The sequence below is a fragment of the Apteryx mantelli genome, chromosome 17, assembly GCF_036417845.1.
Source record: "Apteryx mantelli isolate bAptMan1 chromosome 17, bAptMan1.hap1, whole genome shotgun sequence".
NCBI classification, from domain to species: Eukaryota; Metazoa; Chordata; class Aves; order Apterygiformes; family Apterygidae; genus Apteryx; species Apteryx mantelli.
The window spans coordinates 8,146,263-8,169,211 of NC_089994.1; the positions used below are offsets into that span (position 1 = coordinate 8,146,263).

General features: G+C 55.6%; 1 protein-coding gene across 1 annotated transcript; it reads right to left on the minus strand.

Annotated features, from left to right (window-relative positions):
- Positions 1-2,901: 2,901 nt before the first annotated feature.
- LRRC75B (leucine rich repeat containing 75B) lies at positions 2,902-22,949 on the minus strand. The gene is made up of 4 exons (XM_067307007.1): positions 22,369-22,949; positions 18,237-18,365; positions 14,254-14,366; positions 2,902-4,090 (listed from the first exon to the last, which is right to left on the minus strand). Exons 1-4 carry the CDS (start codon positions 22,636-22,638, stop codon positions 3,568-3,570), a joined length of 1,035 nt encoding a protein of 344 aa, XP_067163108.1. The 5' UTR covers positions 22,639-22,949; the 3' UTR covers positions 2,902-3,567.

A 22,949-nucleotide genomic window follows, 5' to 3' on the forward strand; every position in this document is an offset into this window, starting at 1 on the left:
TTCTAGGGGTATTTAATAAGGCCTGAGAAAAAGAGGCTGGTGTGAACTTGTGGCATGACTCTGCACCCAGCGGCTGCTCCTTCCTTCTTCTGAAGGGCCTGCTTGAGCCTCTCCCTCTGTGGCCTCTCCTGAGACTGACCATCTGGAGGGAGGCCGGGGTGGGAAGGGGCTGAGATGACACCCTGCAGCTGCCTTCTCGGGGTGCAGGCCCAGCGAGGCCACGGGGGTGAAGGGTGTTACAGGCGCTCCCCAAGCACACAGACGATGCTGGTCCCTCCTGGGTGTCAACGGGGAGACCTGTGTCAGCACCTCCCCCCGTTGGTCCCCTTTGAGAGCCCTGAGCTTTCTCATTCTGGGCAAGGAAATGCTCGTTTGGGTTGTGTCATCCGCTCTGGTTTGTGAGCTTGGCTTTTACGAAGACAACTTCATCCCGATTTGGGGCTGCCAGGTCTGCTCCCTGAGTACATGTCTGTACGGGGGCAGTGGGGCATCTCCCAGCTCCTGGGCTGGATGTGCACCGTCTCCTGGAGCCCATGCGAAGAGGCTGCGCTCCCGCAGGTTCCTTCGCCTGTCAGCGCGACCAGGCGCCTGCAGGGAACGGCTGGGTGTGCTGTGGCAATTTGTTCCCAGCTAAGTTGCAGCCCATCAGAGTTTATCCAAGAGGCAGTAGCAGTTTCCTAGGCCAGGACCTCATGATTTTCATTTGCATGTATTTATTGACAACCAGTTCTCCATGGGGAGGTTTCTGTGGCAGAGCAACCAAGTGCGTGTGAAGGAATAAACACTGATCTCACAGCTGCTCCGCTGAACCAGCTTGTCCCAAGTCGTATTTTATCTCCAACTCCAGGAGCTGCCAACTGGCAGCAAGGCCTCGCAAGCAATTAGCACAGAGTTCCCGCAAGGGGCCGAATGCCTCAGCTCCATCCTGCTGAGTAGCACAGCTTGGGCCCCAAACACGGCTTTCAGCAGGGCTGGAAAGAGGCTGAGCCGGGGGCTCTGCAGGGAAGAGCTGAGTGCGCGGTGGGCCGCGCGCTGGGGCCATGCCTTGCTTCTGAGGGGTGCTGCCGCGACGGAAAAGCTGTGAAGATGCCTCTATGCAGAGCCATAGCGAGATGGTGCTCAGAGCCAGGGAATGAACGCTCAGCACCCCGGCTCCCTCTTTCTATATATGCCACTGACTCACCAGGCGGCTCCAGGCCTTCATTTAAATGCTTCATGCCTCAGTTTTCTTCTTGGCACAAATAGTGCTGCTTTGCTTAGACTGCAAGAGTTTAGGCAGATCCTGCTGACATTTGAAATGCTCTTGGTTTTTGCTGGAAGGCATTTTTGAAGGAAAAGAAGAAAAAGGAAAAAGAATAAACCTCTCTTGCTCAGCAGGGAGAGGAAACGGATGCCGCAGTGAGAGGGCAAAAATGAGCCGTGCTGCGATCCCTGGAAGCTGGCACAGCCCTGCCCTCGGCGACGGGAACGGCCCCTTGAGAAGCTCTGTGCTCTGCCTTTTGCCGAACAGCCTCATGTTCCCTGAATACCGTCTTTGCCATAGGAATCGCTCCACTTATCCAGATTCGCCTGAAGGGCTAGAAAAAGGTTTTGGGTGAGAACTGTGGAGGGGAGCACATGCTCCCTTCCCACTCTGGGATGTGCTGGGGACTGGCTACCTTCACACTCCCGGTTCCCCATCCTCCTGGCTGTCTCAGGGCCTTTTCTCTCCCACCTTCACTGGGATGTGGGCAGCCAGTGACCACAGCTGGAACAGGACATGGTCCAGCAGTCGCAATGACAGATTGCAATACTCGTCATAATGTCTCTAAATGCAGCTTTCCTCCTCAGGGGCCTGGGCCTATTTGGGGTCTTTGGAGGCTGATCAAAGATACTGATACCTTCCAGTGCCCTCACACTCTTGGTCCAAAGGGGATAAATCACTTGATAGCTATCACTGATTTTCCTCTTGTGGCACCTTGTGAGATTGGCAAGGAGCACAAAAGATGCATGTTTCATGTGGACTTGTGTGGTTTAGTATCTGAGACTTTCTTATATGTGTTGAGACCCCCCCAGAGAGAATCAGCAGAGAAAGGCAAAGTTACCGTCATTAATTTAGGAGAGGGAAGGTTTATATATTGCTTTAATGCATTGGATTTCTTTAACTTCTTTCTGAAAACATTCCTGCAGGGACAGATAATCAAGAGGACTTGACTGATCGGTGAAAGTCTGATCAGCGTATGTGTATCAGCACTTTGCAACATTAAGATCCTAGTCTGGTTCAGGGCCTCAGCCTACCACAAACACACGTAGATCCTTTATTTTCCTAAGAGAAATGAACTGCTCCCACCGATGCGGATGGCATCCGCTCGTCCTCTCCCGCACTGCTCAGGTGCTGCGGGAGGACTCTTGGGCTATGCTTTTGCAGCGACGGGGCTGCTGCTGCAGTTGGGAACAACCCAGAAACTCAGACTCTGCAGTGCTTCACGATCATCTCCAAGAGAACTGTTTATTGTGTTTACATACAGCATGGGCGATGCGGAAAACACTCGAAATATTGCATCACTGGTTTGGTTTCTGGACAACATTGGCAATGGCGATGCAACTGCTCACATCATGTCTGTATTATGAGGTATGCCACAGGCCAGTGAGGAGCTGGTCCAAAGCCTTGCGCTTTAGTTTGGGAAGTGCCCACCACTGGCACGTTCGCTGCTTGCTCCTCTAGTTCCACAGTTATGGACTTGGCTGTCAGCTTGTCCTCAATTTCACTTGGAACTTGTCATTTTAGTATAAACGCACAGTTTTTGAAACCAATCCCGTTAAGCTACAAGGATGTTCCCTCCCCACTCCTCCCATCCCATCCCATCCCATCCCCCATGCTCCCACCAACACATACCTCCTTCCCCTCCCTCCCACCCCAGTCACACAGCAAATTTCCTGATACTGCAATTCCAAGCCTTGTATCCGCCCCAGCCTACGCAGTCCAATGGTCTCTGACCAAGTCCCTTTGTTCGGACATTAATACAAAACACACAATAGGAAAAAACAAAACAAAAGGAGCCAGACACAAGAGGGAGACACACTGCCGGGCTCTGGCTCCAGCCTCTGAGCCCTTTAACTAAGCTCCACAACAGCTAGGCTCTTGGGCTACCTCCCTTCACACTCAAGACTGCAGGTCCCAAAGTTTCCAAGGTGCATAGGAAAAGGAAGAAATGAAGTAATCTACAAGCCTGTTTCTGTTTAGGTTTCTCCCCATCCCTTTCCCTCAACCCAATGGCTGCTGGAGGATATTCTTGACTCCGTCAGGTCTTTTCCCATCTTCCAGTGAGACCCTGCCTGGGGACCAGGTTCGCTGTAAGTCACTGGTTCCTCTCTGGAACGTGGGCGATGGGTTTGGCAGCGAGGGGAGGGAGCGGAGCAGTGGGGGGACGACAGGCTTTCGTCTCACAGCAAGTTGGGGGAAGATGTCAGGGAAGGCGAGAGAAAAGCGCCAAAGGAAGCCGGTGAAGCTGGCCCTCTGCTTGGTGTTTATACTCAAGACTTCTCCTCGGTGCGGTTTCAACGTGCCAGCGCCAGCCTGTTGCCCAGTCACCTCTCACAGCCCTGCTGGGGGAAAGCGCGTGGCGGGGTGCTTTCCCTTCCTTCGTCCTCCGGCTGGCCGCCCTCGTGCCCCGTGGAGAGCTCCGAGTCGCAGTCGAGCGCCTCGTAGATGGTGGGCAGCGTGGTCTGCTGGCTGAGGCGCTTGCGCAGGCCCACGAGCAAGGGCTGCGGCATGGAGGAGACATCCACGTTGTTGCCAAGGTCAACCCAGGCCAGGCAAGGGAACTTGTTCATGTCCTTCATGGCATCAGTCAGCTCCTTCATGGTCGCCCGGGTCAGTCGGTTGCCGTTGAGGGAAAGGTGAGTAAGCTTGGGTAGAGCCCAGAGGAAGGGCAGCAGCAGGCGCACCATGTCATCGTTCAGCTCGGTGAAGCTCAGGTCCATGGAGGTGAGGTGGTCTCCGTTGTTCTGCAGGTAGTAGGCCATGCGGTGGACATCCCGCATGGTCAGGGGGATCCCCGACAAATCCATGGAGTCCTGGCTTACCTTCTTCTGCAGACTGGTCTTCAGGCTAATGATGGAGAAGGGGAGAGAGAGAGAGATTGTTACAGGCACACACTTGGGGCAGGAGAGACTTCATGAAGAACGTGGGTGGGGAAGTGAAGGCTGGATGGAGTTTGTTTAGGGAAAGCAGACGGTTTGCACCATGCCTTTGGGCAGACCGTGTCCTGGGGCTTTCCTGTATGTTCTCAGCATTGGTACAAAAACTTTGCAAGAACTGGCTAAGCCTGTGATGCTAAAGTGTATTCCACTAGCACATTTCAAAGGGTTTGTCTGTGTGTGCATGCACAGACGTTCATGCATGAACAGCAGAAACGGCCAAGGCAAGCAAACTTTCCAAGTGCACTGGTTCACGCTGTGCAGGGGCTGTTTGTCGCTGTCTCTCCAGGTAAATGCCAGGGTCTGTCCTCAAGAGATGTCTGCTGTAGGGCTACTGCAGAGGACAGCAGTGTTATAAGGCTGAGAAATGGATATTTTGTCAGGAAAACAATCTGTGAATATAGATAAGCTGTGCTCCAGGAGTGGATTTACTGCATGTCCCCTTAAGAGCCTTCCCTAGCGCCCCTTAGCAAGCGAGCAGCACCTGTAGCTGCTTGTTTTGGTCTCCATGGTTAGCAGATCCCCTGGGATCTGCTGCAGCTGTGGGGAGGTGAGGAAGGCATAAGGGTGCTAAAGGGGGTCTAGAGAGATGGGTTCAGCTGTGGGTCTTGCCTGTGTTTAGAGCTGTCTGCCGGCAAGTGGAGGTAGGTTGTAGGGCCATGCCATGGGGCTGTTGGATTTGCGAGGGGAGGTGGCTGCAGAGCCGTGTGATGGGCTGGGGGGTCTGCGAGTGCCGTGGGGCTGCAGGAGATGGGCTGCAAGACTGAGTGCTGGCGTGAGAGATAGGCTGAGTGTGTGTCGGTGTAATACATGAGAGCCTGACTTCTTAATGTAAGTGATGCTAGTCTTGCTGTCTGAGGTGCACCTGACTTTAAGGACGTGGGAGCCCTATTAGGACCCTACCAGTGTTGTTACTCGTGTGCTCAGTGGGTCCATAAGCGCCTTGTGGAGTGTGGGAGGAGGGAGGGCTAAGAGTTAACCACCAATCTGAAGGCCTCCTGCTTTTTCTATCTGGCTTTCCCTAGTGTCCTGCGTGCCAGCAGCACAGCCAGTCCCTGTGAGCAATGGCTGTGCGGGGGCATGCGATTTCCCCAGAGAAGGTCGCAGGGCTGCCGGCGCTCCTGCGGCAGGTGAGGGTGCCCTGGCTAGCCTTGGTGTTCCCCGGCATCAGTGGGTGCTGCGGCCCTTCGCGGGCAGATTTGACGCTGGTATACCCGTGGCTGTGCCGCTGCGTAGGAGCGTGGAGTGGAAAAGGCCTGCCCTGTCCTTCTCCAGCCCTCAAGCTCCTGCTCTGGGTTTAGCAGGACTTTGCTGGGCTCCTTCTACATGTCTGTGTGCTTCCTGCGGGAATCCACTGTGCCAGGCTGAGGCTGTATCTGGAAGTGTGGATTTGAGCTAATGAGTTGTCATGGCTGAGAATAAGACCAGTGTGGAATAACTTCATATAAGAACGCTTACATCTTTGGATTTAAAGATTTGGAAAAGCTTTATGTATTGCTTACCAAATGTTTACACTCTGCATGATCCAGACCACAGTGCTTGTCTCTAGAGACTAACAGCAGAGACTGATGTGCTGGGGAGTTATCAATAGCCTGAAAGCACACAAATCTGTTCCTTGCAGGCCCTTCACTTGGGGTTGGTACCTGATACCCCTCCAAAATCAGAGCCCAGGCACTGCTAGCGACAGGAGTGTGAAGAGTCCATCAGCTGCATGGCTCGTTACAGCAGCGCAGTGCTCAGCACCGCAATAGCGGTGGGCGCTGCGAACGGGCATGCTGCAGGCTGGTGGGCACTGGGCTAACCTCCCTTCTCCTGGAAACCCAAGGGTGTCTGATCACAGCCCAGGCTGCCTGGAGGCTGTGTTCTTACAGTTCACCTGGAAAAACAGTGGGCGCTTGCCCGTTTAGTCTGTCATCAACCACTAGCAGTGGTGTAGCGCAATCTACCATGAAGGAGGGTTCGGCTTGTGCAAAATCTTATCAGGGCAAACCTCAAAGCTAGAACAGTCTCAGGCATCCCCTGACACAACATTATCCCTCTAGCTGTGCTGGGTGTTTTATCTGGGCATTTGATATGGGGTGCCTGTTGCTCTAGGAGAGCCAAGCATCAAATGCATGGTGGAGATGTGTGTTCATATGGGGCAGATTAAGCAGGGAGAAATGAATATTCAGTGTAAACCTAGTTGCATGGGGAAATTTTTCCTCTGTATCTGGTAGGCTGTGCAGAAAAAGGCTGGTACAAGAGATGAGACAGAGGTCTTCTCTGTTTTGTATTGGTTTAGATCGAGACTTTGGGGTGGAGGATATGGGATAAGTGAGGAGAGAAACAAGCCTGTAAGTATTTCAGGCTCTGTCTGGTGCAAACAAAACCTGTGGCTGTCAGAAATCCTCTTCCCCAGTGCTGCCAACCCACAGCAGACCCCGGAGGGGAGGCAGAAAGGGGACACAAACAGCAGGACCCTGCAGGGCCCCTTCCTCCCCCTGCGTCTGCAAAAGCAGCTTTCCTGAAAGGGGGCGAGTCTGGCTCCTGGGCTCCCCTTTCGGGCGACTTGGCTCTGAGCGTGGGCAGGGATAAGCGAGGGGACCCGCCGGAAGGACAGGAGGGACGTGCTCGTCTCTCCCTGCCCGTTCAGCCTCCCCCGCCGCCGCCGGCTCTGCAGAGACTGCAGTAATAAGTCACAGCTCATGCTCTGACCAGAGCAGGTACCTTCTGCTGCTCTCCCCAGCAACAAGCCAATACCCCAAGGAAGCCTTAATCAAGCAGACAAATTATCTTCCCGTAATTGATTCTCCAGACTGGGCTGCTCCTGGCTGAATGTGCTTAAGCCTTTCTGCCTCCCGGGCTGTGCCAGGGCCCTCCCCCGCTTTGCTGCCTTGTTTTTTCTTGCCTTGCCCTGGTGGGCAAAGCCCCCAGCTCGCCGGCAAGCGGTGAAGCCTGGGGTCTGGGGCTCAGACACCCCGGGGGGCTGCAAGCCCTGGCAGCTCTGCTCCTGGGCAGCTCCTTCCCTGGGATGGGGCACCAAGTGGCTCACTGCTCCTTCCCTTCCACTGCCTTAGAGGTAAAGATTATATATATATATATCTGCTGTTAGATAAGGGACAGAGGGAGATGTGGGCTGACGCTTTGCTCTGAATTATCTGGCATTTGGTATTTTTGGAGCTCTGCTGAGTTCTGCTCCCCTCCAGGGAAAAACCCCAAGCTCAGACATTCATGCAGCAGCTGAGAAAATGCCAGGTTTATTTGCAGGGAAATGGGTCATCTATTATCCCTGAATTTCTGCAAGTAAAATAGGCTTAAAGATTGCTTCAGCTGAAGAAGCGTGCCCGTGTGTGTGTGACAAAACAGCTACTTAGCGACATGGCTTTCAATGCCCATGGGACTTGTGGGCAGAGGACTGTGAAGCACCAGGGGCTGCATTAACCTAGTGCTCCTGCAGCTGGTGCTGTGTCTGGATTTATAATGATGGGGAATTGCATCTAACAAGGATCCGGACCCCGGATGCAGGGAAGTGGGTGGTATTTGTATTCTCTGCAGCAAGCCTAGGTGGGAAGAAGCCCAGCCCCGCTGAGGAGCGAGGGCTCTGCTAGGTACGCCTCCTTGTTTCTCTTGCCTGGAAGAAGTTGTGCCTTTCATCATTCCCAACTCTGGGTCTGGCCCTTCTCCCGCTGACATGAGGAACCTGCATCCCCCCCCTTGCTGCCAGGTATCCCTTCCTGAGGTGCCAGCTCTGCCTCTCAGCTGACATTAGCCTGTGGTCTCCAGGCTGCACCATGAACCTGCTGCATGAGATCTGACCCTCTGCAGGTCCCTCAGACCCCTACGCTGGTCCTGGGCAGAAGAAGGCTGTCTCTCCCTCTCAGTTGGAAATGTGGGCCAGCAAGGGAATGAAACCACCCTGCCTGCACTGGGCACATGGGAAAACGCAAGATGAGCCTCAGCTCATCTGTGTCCCTTGTGCCTCACTTGGCTTTGCTCTTGGATAAAAATCTTCCTCTCCCTGCACAGGGCTCAGTCACTGTTCCTGCCTCCTGGGAACTTGGCTAACACAGGAGACTTCAGAGCTATCTCTAGATGAAAGAATTAAGAGACCTGAAATTAATCTTGACTTCCAAAAACAGCTAGTTGTTTGTCTCTGGGAACTGTCCCAGGGGCCTGGCTCTCTTCTAGGTGCATCTTTGAGTCTGTGAAGCTAAAGGCTCAGCATATTTCTATCAGCACACAAACCATCCCCTCCCCTTTCAATTTCTTGCTTATCAGCTAAATCCTTTGGCTGCAGGGAAGGGCTGTAACAGCTCCTGGCTGTCGCCCTGGCACTTGGCTGCTCTCGTTGGCTTTGTGGAGCTTAGAGGAGCTTGTTCAGCACAAGGGTGTTAGGGCTTCTGGAGATGAGATGAGGCAGAGATCCTGGAAGAGATGCAACACCCATCAGCTGGAATTTCAGTAATGAGGGATGCCCAGTACCCCCTGCCTGTCTTTCTGAGGAATTACCAGCTTTCTCCCTCTCTTATTTTTATGTTAATTTGTCTCCAAAATGTAATTTTTTCCCTATATTTCACTATGCCACAGCTTCCCACCACTGCATCCCTTCTTCCTTAACAGGCACTGCCAGTAATGGCTAATTAGCCACAAATCAGGAATTTCTTGGCTGCTTCTCCTTGTGCAGAGCCCAGTGATGGGTGCGTCTGGGCGGTTCTTCTGCTTTCAGCAGTGATTTAGGGGATGGGCTGTGGGGTTTAAACTGCCTGCTTAGCATAATCTGCTTCCTTTGCTTCTCTGTGGCACAGGGAGCTGCTTTGCAGGGCTGATCTTCAGCTGCTGCCAGTGAGACACGAAAAAGGAAAGAGAAGCCTCAAAAGCAATGATCCAGACTAACCCAGGCTGGGCTCTTCTGAGGCTGAGACCTGCACCTCTGCGAAGCGAAGACAGTGCTGAGCAAGCCACTTCCATGAGAAGTCCCTGGCAAGCACATCTCTGTCCTGGTGCCCAAGCTCTTCTGATCAACTGTGGGGGACCCCTCACTGCAGGGAGAAGGGGGTGCAAAGGTGGCCTTTCTGCTACTGCCCTCCCTCAGTGACAGGGTGGGACACAAGTGTCTATAGGTGACAATGCAGCTGAGCACCTCTCCTCCTCTCGGCTCTGCTGTCCCCTCTGCTCTGTCCTCTGCCTGAGGCTGGGAACCCATTCATTTCCCCTCATTACTAGGGCCTTCCCCATGAAAGCAGGGAATAACATCACCTCCCTCACTGTAAAGGTTGCCCATCAGTCAATAACCTTATCAGAGCTTCAGCTGTGTAAGTCATGAAGGTGCAAGGGGTCTGATGATTCCTCTGAACCATCACCTGCCACTCAACTTGAATAATCTCATTCATTGCCCATCTTTTGGCCTAAGGGTCCTGCTTCTCCTGCCCATCAGCCCTGGACTTTTACTTCTGATGTTTGACAGGGTAATGTCAAGTGGTCTGTTGGCCCTTTCCACCACTCCCAGCTGCCTTTCCAGACGGACCCTCCTCTTGATGCTCAGGAAAGCCTGATCATGGGTGGTGTTTGGGCCTTCCTGTCCTGCAAGATGAAGAGACAGTTTCTGCCTCTCCCCACAATGTCTTCACCAGTTGATGTTTCTGTGAGCAGCAGTTTCCTTAAAAACATCATGTGGGGCAGTTCCTACGCTCCCATCTACTCTGCTACCATGTGGCTTTAGCTAACTGACTGCTGTTCTCTGACTTGGTTTCCCATCTCTAAAACAGGAATGATGGTGACTCTTTACTGTGTTGCATGAGGGTGACATGAAGCTCTAGTTAATATTCTGGTGCCACGTGAAGGCTAAGATCCAATCTGCCAGAGCTGTCATCCACAGCCCTGAGTGATGTTTTGGGGGGGTGGAGGAGATCTGAAGCCCTTCAGAGCTGTTTCCCTGCAGTTTTCTAGACACATGTGCTTTCTTTGCATTTTAAAGCACATCTAATGCCGCAATGTCTGGGCAGTGCACATCAATAACTGAGAAATGGAGTAATGAGCCCAGAAAGGACACTTGGTTCTCCATCCAGCTTTGGATTAGCCAAGATGTTTCGAAATGAAACTCATTCAGGCAGATGAGCAAAGTCAAACCATGGCCAGACTTGTGAAAAGGAAAGCCCGGGTCTATGGAGTTTGGGAGTTACTTAACTCTGTGCACAAAGCTGCCTGTGCTCTCCCAGAACCTGTTACTGTGTGAAAAATCTTGGTTTTTTTTCCTGCAGCAGCAACACCCTGCTTGTAAAGATCACTCTGACTGTGTTTGCTGCCTGCATGTTTTATGGATCTAGATTTGCTCCTTTGCACTCGAGAGAGGAGGCACTGAAGCAGCCAGCTCTGGGGACAATGTAAATGGAGGATGCATAAGGTTCTCCATCACAGCTTTGCCAACACAGCTCGGTTGTAATCTGCAGCTCCTTGATTACGTTACTAGGCTGTGATCCAGCTCTCCAAACAAAGGCTGCCTTCACCTGCCTACCCTTCTCCCGCTGCGCTCTGAAGTGCAATCGAGTGTGGCTTTGCCCTGGAAAAACAAAACACCCTCTTGGTCCAGCCCTGTTCTGGAGGCAGATGGTGGCACTTGCATGAGAACACACAATTCTTCAGCACTGCTGAATTGAGGAAGCCTCAAGACCTCTGAAAACAACAGTTAATAACATCCCCAAATTCTGCATCTGTCAGAATGCCACAGAAGTGGCACCAATAACCTGAAAAGCCAAGGTTTGCAGGGAGAAGCATCTCTTAACTCATTACTCTTTACACTACAAACATCAATTTAACAAGAAAGAAACTGGAGTTATACAACAGGCTAGGATGTATCATGCTCATTTAGGGTGAGTGATGTGCAGAGGCTGTAAAACACACCGCTACAGCAGAAAGCCCGTTAGGATATAAGGGACAGCTGAACTGGATTGTCTTGCAGTTGTGCAGTAAAGCCGTGCTTGTCCCTGGTGAGGAAACTTATCCCCAGCTTTTGAGCTTTTCATTTAAAAACCCCAGTAAATCTCCACGGAGTCTGACTTTCCTGGTCGCGTAGGCAGGCTCAGCTGCAAGGTGGTGCAGGCTGCTGGCTGGAAGCTGCAGACCTGCGAGGGGTTTTAGCAGGAGAGGAGAGCTGAAACCCTTGCTTTTGGTGTGGTATCACCTGGGCAGCTGGAAAGGGTCTCTTCGGCAGCTGCACGGCAGGGACGCTGCTAACCCTTGGTCGCACAAGGCAGCCAGCCGGTGTCCAGACCCCGCTAGCAGGGATGCAGGGAAGGGACTGCCTCCCAGCATCATCTGTGATGGCTTAATCGGGGAGAGAAGCCAGAAAACCTGGGCTAGATCTCTCCTGCCCGCTTCAGCTGCTGCTGCTTTGGGTCCCCTGTGCTGCAATAATCTTTCTGCTTCTGGCCTGGGGCACTCAGCTGGTTATAGCACGCGGTCTGACGGCAGCTTGCAGTGCCCCGATCCCTCTCCCAGACTCGGGGACGCATACCTTATTACAGTCATTTCTGCTGGTGGCTCTCTAGAGGACCAGCTCTGCAGAGAAGGCACTTAATGGCAAACGGCAAACCACTGTGTCCCTTCCCTGTAACAGCACACGGCTCCTTTGTGGCAGCTATAACCCCGGCTTGGATAAATCAGTGTTTAAGGTGGTAGCAGAAGTGGGTGGGAGCTTTATGGGGGAGCAGGTTTGGGTTAAGAAGGCCCAGAAGGACCTACCTGTGTGCATCAGAAAGCTCTCACGTGCCTTAGATGATGGAGATGCTTTGCTAAATTTGCTCTAACTGAATATTTAGTTTGGGCTCTGTGGTATGAGTAACAGGACTGTTCCTGCTTGGTGGAAAGTCTGATCTATCCTTAAGAGAGTTATATAATTCCAGCTGTCCCGGCACTGCTGGGTACCTAAACAGGAGGGCTCTAAGAAACATCTTTTTTTTATTATTATTATTTTTTAGGAACTGCTTTGTTGGTTCCCGGGTGGCTCAGGGCTGGACTTACTGGGCATTGCAGGGTTGCCCTGAGAGGCGATGGGGACGTGACTGCAGTTTTTCTGAACCGCTGGTTTGCCACTCGGGGGCGTGTGTTGGGGGAAACAGCTCTTGCATGAGCTGGCTGTAATATTACAGGTCCTTTCTATTCCCATCTCCCATTACGTTTGGGCTGTTATGGAGATGTGGTAATTAAAACCTGGCAGATGCTCCAAGTTCTCTCCGTGGTTGGGCTCGCTAATTATCTTGCGGACCCGTCTGACATGGTGCCAGAAAGCGGAAATGGCATTTCAGAAGAGAACAAGGGGGTCCTGCATCAGCGCAGCAAAGCCAGAAACCAAAGCCCAGGAGACAGCAAAAGCGAGAGGACAATTCGGTTCCTGACTGTGGTCTCCACACACCAATTCCTCCCAGCTGCCCCAAATCCATGCTAGAAGGTAGAAATGCCTTCAAAAGTACTGCCACTACACCCCTGCTCTTCAGGGGCTTGGAGGCAGGGCGGGCACAGGTTCAGAGATTATAGTAAAATGCTCCCATTAGCAGAAGGTGGAGGTTTCAGATCAGGTAAAAACACCCTGGCTGGGCAAAATTAGGCGCTGCTCTCTCCAAGTGAAGCTGCCATTTCCTGCCCTCCTGCTAGGGGCACGTCCCTTTTCTTGCAGCGTCCTCAGGCGCCGACTCTGCAGGCGCCTTTTGCTGCAAACTGCAAACCAGTTCCTCTCCAGTTTTAAAAGAGGAAGCGCTGCTGTTTAATATTAAATCAAAATTATTGTGTGTCTTATATAACACCTTGCAGCTGGGCCTGGCTGCCAGGCAGGGCCGCCCACTTCAGCCCTACATTTCCCTCCGTCGCGCACTGCCTTGCTGCCATCCCCCTGCTTGCGCTTGCAGACGTTCTTGCACCCGGCTGATGCCTTGGGCCCGAACCCCCCACGGTGGGGCTTGGGCTGGGGTCCTTCCTCTGGTCTCACGCCTGCTCTCTGCATAGCTGGGAAGTGATGAGTTGCAGCTGGCAGGCAGTCCTCAGCTCTCCCCGGGCCGTGCAGCCCCTCCGGGCTGACCCTTCGCTGTTGGGTCCGGCTGGAGGAGGAGAGGTCTGCCCTGCCTGCAGATAGGATGGTGGGGGCTGAGGGTTGTGTCGGGTAGAGGCAGGGAGGGACTTTCACACTTGGAAAACCAGAACCAGGCTGGGATTCAGCAAGAGGAAGCTTGGGGAAGGAACGGAGACGGTCACCCTCTGCTGGGCTCTGCAGCCATCCCCGCCTTCAGCGCTGATATCTTTAAGCCTCTTGAGGCTTCAGAAGTCACGGGAGGGGATGGGGATAAGGTCAGACCTGCACTCTGCATCCTGCACTGTAGGATCCCGCAGGGAATACGCCACGTGGCCGAGTGGGTCTGGAAAAGCACTTGGTCAGCGCTGATCCCTCGGTCTCGCCGGGGTCAAACGCCATCCCCGTGCCTTATCGCTTAAGTCACCCTGGGGATCTGCCTCGAGTTGGAGCGAGGAGCTTTGCTGGAAGCGCCAGTTCCCACGAGGGGTTTTGGGCTGCCGGCGCTTGCACCAAAGACCGAGAGCTTCGGGAGCGCCCGAGGCCGTTCCCAGAGCGCTGCCGATTTTGCCTCTCCTTTCGCCCGCCCCCGAGGTCGTTGCTGTGAAGCTGGTGGGGCTGAAACGGGCTCCCCTCTTTTCGCCCTCCCGCGTTTCCCTGCGCGCTGCTGGCGGGTGCCGCGGGCGCCGGCTGCGCGAGGGGAGGGGGCTCCGAGGCGGAAGCGGGGATTGCTCTTCGCACGGCTAGGAAGGCCAGCGAGCGTCGCGGGGGACGCCAGCGTGGGCGCCTGACTGCCTAGGCGGTAGCGGAGAGCTGCAGCCGGCCGACGGTGCCTCCCGACGGGGCGACCGGAGATGCTCCCGGGCAGGCAGGGGGGCGCAGACCCGCCGGGACGCAGAGCCCGGGGCAGCTCGGTGCATCCGCGGGGCTGCCGGCTTCGGCCCCGCTCCCGCCGCCCGCGAGCCCTGCCGGGAGGGTCGTCCGCGCCGCCGCGTTTCGCGGGGCAGGTGCCCGCGCTCCCGTCCGCGCCGGCCGCTTACCACACTTGGGACTTCCTGCGGGGCAGGCCGTGCCTGTGCCACTTGGAGTGGGGCGTGAGGTGGTAGATGAGCTGCCGGCAGATCCTGTCCGAGGACTTCCAGGGGTCGTATTCCTGAAAGCAAAGGGACGGCTTAGCCGCCGCGCGGCGGTGCAGGAGGCGAGGCGGGCAGAGGGACGGTGGCGGAGCAGGGGGACGCGTGCGAGGGAGGAGACGGGGGAAAAGAGGCTGGAAACAGAGCGGTGAGGAGGCCGGAGATGCCTCCGCGAGACGCGGCCTCCCGGGCTGGCAGGAGCAGCGGGAGCGCCCGTCCCCGGCTGCTCGCACCCGTCCCTGGCTGCTCGTGCCCATGCTGAGGACGACAAATTACTGAGCAGTGAGAAAATCCCATTTCCAAGTCGCAGCATGGATCGCTGCCCTACCAGGGACCCACCACACCACACAACAGCCCTCCCGCCACAAAAACAACATCTGCTACTTGCTGCGCGTGCAGTTAAGAATATAAATGTGCAGGCTTTGCCGGCTAGGCAGTGCTGCAAGAGAGGATAATCACCGCGCTTCAGAGCGACAGATGGAGCCACGTGAAAAAGTGGTGGACCTCCATTGCACCAGCCTGAGAGGGCAAATACCGACCTGGGCTATAAATTAACCCCTTTGCATTGGTAACGAGCAGTCCCTCGGACTTGGCGAAACCCCCGTTTCTGCCGCAGAACCAAGCCCCGGGGGGCAGAGGCCGCAAGGACGAAGCGGGGAGATGGAGTCGGTGATAAGGGTTGAAGGACCGGGAGAACTTGGCTTGAGCCCTGTTCCCCAGCCTTTTCAATGTTTGGCCTTTTTAGGGGTGTGGATTTTTGTTGGAAAACCCCAAAACTGTCAAGAGGTATTTTTAGGTGTGAAATCTTTCATGACTCAAAGGGAATTTTCTCCAAAAACATCCTTTTCTGCAAGCATTGATAATGGGGGAATGAGGAAGGGAGAGAAGGCTTTAGTAGAGGAACCATCGAGATGACCACTTTGGACAACCCCAAAGTGAAAAAAAGCATTCAACCCTTCATTTCCAGCAGCAGGCCCTGGCTGCCAGAGCCCCCAAATGTTTTCATTTTTCCATGAAAACCTGAAATAATGCGAAAGGGAAAATATTTTCCCTTTCTTTCTTTTTTTTCCTTTTTTCTTGCGAGCACAGTTTCAGGGCGGGGGCACAGGGCTGCCTGCGCCGGGGCGGGGGGGAGGCAGGGGATGCTGCATCAGATGTTTGCAGTCGCTGCCTGTGCTCGGTTGGCTGATGGAGAGGCAAAACTGGGAATGATTCCTCCTGCCGCCCACCCGTCAAGGCGCGGAGGCATCCATGTGCGATGGGGAAGTTACGGGACCGCGTGGGGCAGAGCGCCAGGACGGGCAGGGAGGGCGCTGGCCGGTGAGCGCCGCGTGCCCTGGTAGCGAGCACCGACGCTGCGGGCTGATTTCTGACCAGGGAGGGAAGGAGGCAAGCGGGAGAGCGCACCTGTGTGCGCACGTGAAGGACGCCTGTCCGGAGGCGTAGTAAACAGGATCTCCCTGCCTTCTCGCGACGCTGGTTGCTGCAACGCCATCGGCTCAGCCTTTGGCACGCTGCTGGGAACAGTCCGTATGCTGGGAAATCCCTGAGCAATGCTCATTGCGCTACGGGGGCTCTGCTAAATTTCTATCGATTACCTTGCTGCCATGCTTCCCAAACCCTAACTTCGTATCATCTTTGGACTGATCACCCGCTCCTCTGCCGTGGAAAGCTCGGCAGCCGGCATCCTTCCCCGTCCCGCGGTGCTGCTGCGGAGTGGTGCCTGGCGCAGCCCCGCTCTCCCTGCAGCAGCGCCCCGGCGCTGGCTCCCAGTGCTGCTGCTGCTGGGGGATGCTGGGGCAGGAGAGCCGGCGAGATCCCTGCGCTCCGCCTCGTCTCCTCGCCGCCCCTTCTGCTCCCGGAGGCTCGAGCCCCCAGTTCCCTCCCGCCCCTGCAGTAACCCAGCAGGAAAAGGAGGCACCAAGGAGCTGCTGCTTTGGTACGCATTCCCTGCCTCCACGGCCTTGTGGCTGCCGAAAGCAGGGATTTCTGCCCCCCTCGTGTTTTCGAAATGCTGATAGACACCTGCATTCCCGCACCTCGGCCCTCCAGCCGTGCTGCAACGTGTGCAATTAGGGGGTTGATAGGTAAACACGTAGCAAAGCTGCCGGGGTGTATGTTAATTTATTCCTCGCTGCGAGCGGTTCAAGTCCTGCACCGCCGGCCAACAGCCGCGCTGTGACTCCCCAGGCAGGCGCTGAACCGGCCGCGCTCCCCGGGGCGCGCTGCCGGCACGTGGCCGCTTTGCTGAGGCGCTGAGCGCCAAGTGGGGAGGGATCCCGGCCTCGGTGCTCGGCCGAGCAGCCCCGAGCCCTGCCACGATTCCCCGGGAATCCCGCAGGGCCGACCCTGCCCCGGGGTGAGGTGCCCTCTGCCGCGCTGGCACGGCTGGAAGCGGCGCCCTGCTGTCGCCGACAGCAGCAAACCTTTCCGAGCGGGTGCACGCGCGCACAAGCTGGCACGATGCCTGCAAGCGTTCGCTGGCTCACAGCTGAGAAACATCCTCCTGCTCTTTCCCATGTCCTCCCCAACTTAACTTCCGCTGCCGGACTGGGGGCTGCACGCACCCTTCTGGCCTGTCCTGCAGCTACCGCCAGGCACCCAGCCCGGCTCGGAGCGGGGACGTGGTCTGCCGACGCGTGTGGTGCGAAGGGTGCTGGTGCCGTGAGACGCTGAGTCTCTCCAGCCCCCGAACTAAGCTCATGTTGGCTCTGAGGGGCAGCTGAGGTGTTCAATATCTTCCTTGGAAACTGGGAAAAACATATCTGTGTAACGGTATATGCATGTTCAGTGCCTATAAGCACGTGCATCTATAAGACACGAAAATCGAGGATGGGAGTGTATGCAGATGTATAAAATCATAGTATGTTTTCTGCCAGGCAGCTGGGACTGGAGTAGGGTGAGGTCCCCTCATGCCGCCTCCCCTGGAGGGCATCTTGCAGCGTGAGGCTGGAGGTGGCCTGGGTAAAGTCATCTAGCACAGCTAAGAGCTGGGGTCAAGTGAACTGCGGTTAAGAGGTACCTCTGTCACAACCACCGCTCTCCCCCTTTTTAGATGCTTATAACCTTTGGACAAAAATTTCCTTTGAAAGAAAGATGTTTCAGGCTCTACTGCAGCCCAGAGATGATGATTAAACTTTGGTTAAATGCAGTTTGGCTGTTGAGACCTGCTGGCTAGTTGTTTGTTACCAGAGAGACTCGGGGGACAGCAGAGCAAAGTCAGAAACTCCACTGATTTGCACCAGGCATTCAACATATTCCCTGTGGTGCTGCTGTTCACTCCGAGGTGTGTGTGCTTAATATCTCTCTTTGAACAAAGAAATCCACTCTGTCACCCTCCTTCTACAGCAAACAGGAACCTCGCCAAGGCTGTTGGGCAAATGGATGTCATGGCCACGTTGCAAATCCAACCGTTTGCGGTGGCAAAGGGTAACACAAGCAGGTGCCAGTATTGCTATGGGACTGTGCTACGCAGGATGTAGCACGGATGCAGGGTGTAGCAGGGGTCGGGAGAGGTGAGCCCAGGGAGCTTGGTACAGATGGACTAGCTGCTTTGCACTTCTGGAGCAAACCAGTGAATGTGACCCCACCACCTGATCCCCCCTCACCATGCATTTTTATCTGGCATGCACCTTGTGGGCAAGTTTACTATTGGCGTGAAAAGTAAATTCCTGATTTCTGTGCATATAACCCTCCCCACCTTTCCGATGTAGTTTTAACTGATTTCTACAGAAATATGCCCAACAACATATATGCTGCCACACCAAGGGCATATGCTAGTTGGTTCTGGAGGATGAGTGAGCACCACCCCATGCCAGCCCTCCCATCAGAGCTTGCTGTGCATCAGCACCATGTCACAGCGGGTTCATGAAGCTGAGGAGAGAGTTCACCTTTTTGGGACACTGCAGATCTCTAGCTAGGCTCATCAGCAAGTCATGGGAGATGGGATCCACCAAGTTAAGAAAGGTTGCATTTTTGTAGAGCACTTCATTGAGGAATGTTCCTTCCAGTCCCAGGTCCTACAAGAAAAACACAGGCAGTCAGATACACAGGCTTCCTTGGAGCTACAACCAGGAACTATTTCAAAACCAGACAGTAAATCCCACGAGGTGCCACCTGGTTATTCAATACAGGAAACTACCCAAGAAAGGTGAAGCAGCTGTGTCTGATCCAGCATTACAGTGATGGAGGATGTGGACAGCTGGAGAGCTGAATGAAGTGAACAGTGTTAAGCTGAGCTAGACAGCATGGAGACTGACCTCCTTGTTTCCATTCAGCATGGGAAGGTGAGAGCAATAACATTTCAGGCCAGCTGAAGCCCAGAGAGAATTAGCTCCAGAGAAACTCGCAGCTTTGCCAGCCTCCATGTGCAAATCTGATGAAGAACCCGGACAGGACAGGCTCTCAATCCTACTCCACCTCAATGCTACTCCAATCTCAGCTCTCCTGGAAGAATCAAACACTTCTACAGGTACTCAGAGACCTCACTGCCATCCTCCCTGGTGGTGGCTAGCTGACTGAAAGCCCGGCCCATCAGTGTGAGTCTAGCTGGGCTTTGAAGTTCTCAGGAATTGCTAAGCATGGGCAGTATCGTCTTTTAATGGTAAATCCATAGTTAGCTCTCAAGTGGAACTGCCGGTCATGGGGAGTCCTCCTCCCCTCTTCTTCCACAGTGTGACCCGGGGGAAGGTCTGTGGTCCATGCAACCTCACTGCATGAATCAGGGTACGGGATATGCTGGGAGAGCCCTCAGCATCCTTGGGAACAAAAAGCATCCCCAGGGGCTGGATGGGTGATGATGCCAAGAACTAAGCTATTTTTACTAAGAGGAAAGCTGAAATCTGATGTAAGACACGTAGTCGTCGCAACGAGGAGGTACCACAGAACTGTGAAAAAAACTGAGCAGAAAAATGGGATCCTGGCAGAGAAATCACAGGCACTTTCATGAAAATACCCTGAGGGCAGAAATATGGAACAAAAGAGCTTCCTAACAGGAGCGGTGCTGGGTTTGATTCAGTTGACAAAGGAGGGCTCAGTTGAGGGAGAAAACAAGTCTTCAGCCCATTCTATATGCTGCTGTCAGGAGAAATGAATGAGCAAATGTGTGCCCCATATGTTCGCGCTGCTCCACTGGATGTGTGCTTCAGGCACCACCCAGCAAAAGATGCACTGAGAGCTCTTAAGGAAAAAAAATAAATAAATAAAAGGGGGGGGGGGAAGCTGGGCACACATGCACGCATGTTGCCAGCAGGGATGGAGCCAGAGCTGGCAGAGGTGCAGGATCTTAGCCCTAAGCAGCAATCAAAGCCATTGCTAAACCCCTCTCCCCTGCCCTGGATATGCTCAGATCAAGCAGAGCGCACAATACCAAAGAGTCTCTGGCTGCAGACCTGATGCAGAAAGGAAGAACAAATCAAATGCTTTATAGCCCCATCGCTGTGCATGCACGGGTGATACCCATCGGCAAGCAAGGGACCCAAGCAGTGGATCAGCCCTGAAGGACAGGCAGCCCCAGCCACGGCTGGCTGCGGGCCAGGAGCGTACCAGGGCGGCGCGCCAGTGTCTGTCTTAGCCGAAAGGCTTTGGGGAAACGGAGCCTCCCACGCTGAGTGTAGCATGCACAGATGAAGAAAGCTGCCGAAAGAATGGCATGGCTGGGCATGCAGCAGTGGATGTCGGAGCTGTAATGAAACGCCGCAAACTGGAGCTATACCGCTAAGATGAGTCTGCATTCCCATTGCAAAGCCTGCCTGTGAGGGTTTTATAAATAATGTAGCTGTAAATATTAATTTCATGTTGGTAGTCCATAAATTCTCAGCCCAGAGGCATGTTCTTGTTCATCTTTCTTTGTCTCTCTCTTTCTTATTCCTACTCTCCTTCGTCTTTTCTTGGAAAATGTGCTGTCTACAGGGCGGCTGCAGTTAGCAGAGGGCAGAGTACTATGGGTCTGGCCAGGTCAGCTGGCTTCGTGCTGTTATCTTAAAAAGGCCACCGGACCAGTGCCTCAGCAAAGGGAAATCTGATTGTACCAGACCTCTCGCTGGTGTAAGTCTAATACCTTCACCGAGCGACGCCCGCTCACGCCAGCAGAGAGGCTGGTCTGGGCTTGGCAGCTGGGTGTTTCCGAGGCCCGTAAGGTGCCTGCAGTGGAGCTGTCAGAGCGCTAATACGCAAAGCAAGCCACGAAGCGGGTGCCTGCCGTGCCCGTCTCCATCACGGCTCGCACGCTCGCTTCGAGGGTGCACCCGCGGTTTGCAGCTGTTCTCCATGTGCAGTCCCCTGAATTGCTGGGATCTTGCACCCCTGTTTAGCGGATCCCAGCCTGCTTCTGGCTGGCTTGCCTTAGTTACGTGCTGCTGATGTCTCAGAAGCAGCCCCCAGGGCCGTGGGGCCTGCAGCGGTCAAAAACCGCTGGCGGATACGACCGCAGCCTGCCGGCTGGAGCTGCAGGGCTGGAGGACGAGGGCTGCCCCTGCTCGGGAGCCGGCTGCCTTGCGGCGGGAGGCGGCTCTGCTCCCCGAGAGCCGCGTCCCCGGCTGCCTGCGCTCGCCTGGTCATTCGGGAGGTCCCGCGCGTGCTCTGTTTGCGCCCCGGCCCAGGGCGCAGCGACAAGGTATGGCGTGAAATGGTCCTCGCTGTCCGCTAGTTAACAAGGCGTCTCTCTTCTTACAGGCAGCCGCCGGACCCCGCTTGCGACGCGGTAAGCCCTGACTTCTGAGAGCGCCTCGCTGCCCAGGTAAGCCGGCCCATGCGGTGCTGGGGCCGGGCTGAGGGCTGAAGCGAGCTGGGCACGAGGGAGTTCTATAAACGGGGAGAAAGCCTGGTCCTGCTACCCAATAAAGCTGCCATCAGACAAGTGAGGGGGGACCATAACGCTCTCCTGATTACACGACCCAGCCTGGCCCATCAGCCGAGGGCAGTCGTTGAACCACATCTGTGCTCAGCACAGACATGGGGAAGCCGGGCACTTAGCTGATCCTAAAAGGAGCTGGCAGGCCACATGGGATAGAAATGACCCTCACTCCAGATGGCCCCGTGACTCAGCATCCAAACCCCAGCGGCTCACGCATGGACCTTCTGGAGACCTCAGGGTCTGTGAGGGACCTGAGTGCTTCAGTCTCAACAAGAGATGCCGAGCACTATAGAAAATGACATTTTGTAGTTCTGGCCTCTGGCAAATCCTAGGAAAGTCTGTTCTTGTCACATCACCACAATCGTGAAGTGAGCAGATGCCTCTCTTTCTTCACTAGCTTCTCGTAATAGTGCCTTTCTAAAACCGTCTTTGAAATCTTATTCAGCCTGGGTCTGCTGTACCACTCCACACGTACCGGCTTCTGCTGAGGGATTATCTATTTATCAGTGTGACAAGACGGGTGTTTGTGGTGCTGGTAACGCTCCTCACGTGAACTCTATGGCAGCGGACAAGAAAAGTAGAGAGTAGACCGTTATCTAAGGAGAGCAACATGATAAGCTGCGACGGATTGTGGTTTATGTCCTGAGTCAGAGGGAGGATTTGTTGCCTGTGCTATTGATTGCAAAGTTGCCTGCAGTCAGGGGGAGCCGAGTTTGCCTGGGAAGGGATGGTGGCACTGGGAGATGGAGGAGGTGGCTCTGTTCCAGTGGCAGGGCTCTGCCCTTGGCATCAGTTTGGCACCACGCTGTCTGCACACGGGCTTTTCTGTTCCTGAATGGCGGCAGGCAGAAACAAGCTCCCGCTGATACACTGACCCCTTTTCCTCTCCTCTTGGACTCAGCTGTCCCCGGGGGCCCCCCCAAAGCCATTCCGGATGCTCCCAAAGACCCACCTCGGCCAGCCCGGCTGGGAGGGGGCAAGGCGATGGCCGTGGCTTTTCCCCGGGGGCACCAGTCCCGGCGCCCCAGGGGCTTGCGCGCAGGGGCGCAGCCGGGGCTCGGGCAGCCTCTTCTCCGCGCACGGCGCGACCCCGCTGCCGGCTCCCGCCCCGCCGCGGGGAGCCGGGCCGGGCGCCCCTCACCCGGGCGTCGCCCCGGCGCGGCACTCACCTTCCTGAGCAGGCGGAGGATGTGCACGGCGCGCTCCCGCTTGTGCTCGCGGAGCGTGGCCTGGATCTCCCGCAGCCACCCCACCCGCCGCACGTAGGGCGCCGGCGAGCTCTTCCTCAGCACCCCGGGCAGCTTCTGCGGGTGCAGCAGCAGCGACGAGAGCTGGAAATCGCCCCGGCCGCCCTGCAGCCTGGCGGCCGCCCGGGCGCAGGGCTCCTCGGCGGCGCCCTCCTCCTCCAGGCTGCTCTGCCGGCTCAGCCGCGAGCCCATGGCCGCGCTCGGGCCCCCGCTCCCGGCGCCCGGCTCCCGGTGCCGCGGCCCCGCTCCGGCCCCGCTCCGGCTCCGGCTCCGCCCCGCTCCGCTCCGCGGGCTCCCGCGCCGGCGGTGCCCGGCCGAGCGACACCGCCGCGGGCTTATGCGCCGGGACCCCTGGCCCGCCGGGCGCCGGGCAGCTCCCGCTGCCGCCTCCGCCGCCGGAGGCGCCTCCTGCTCCTCCTCCCGCCGGGGGGGCTCTGCAGGGGGATCCCTGGCTGCGGCTCCCCCCGGGATCCGCTTGCGGCTGGCGGAGGAAACAAAGAGAG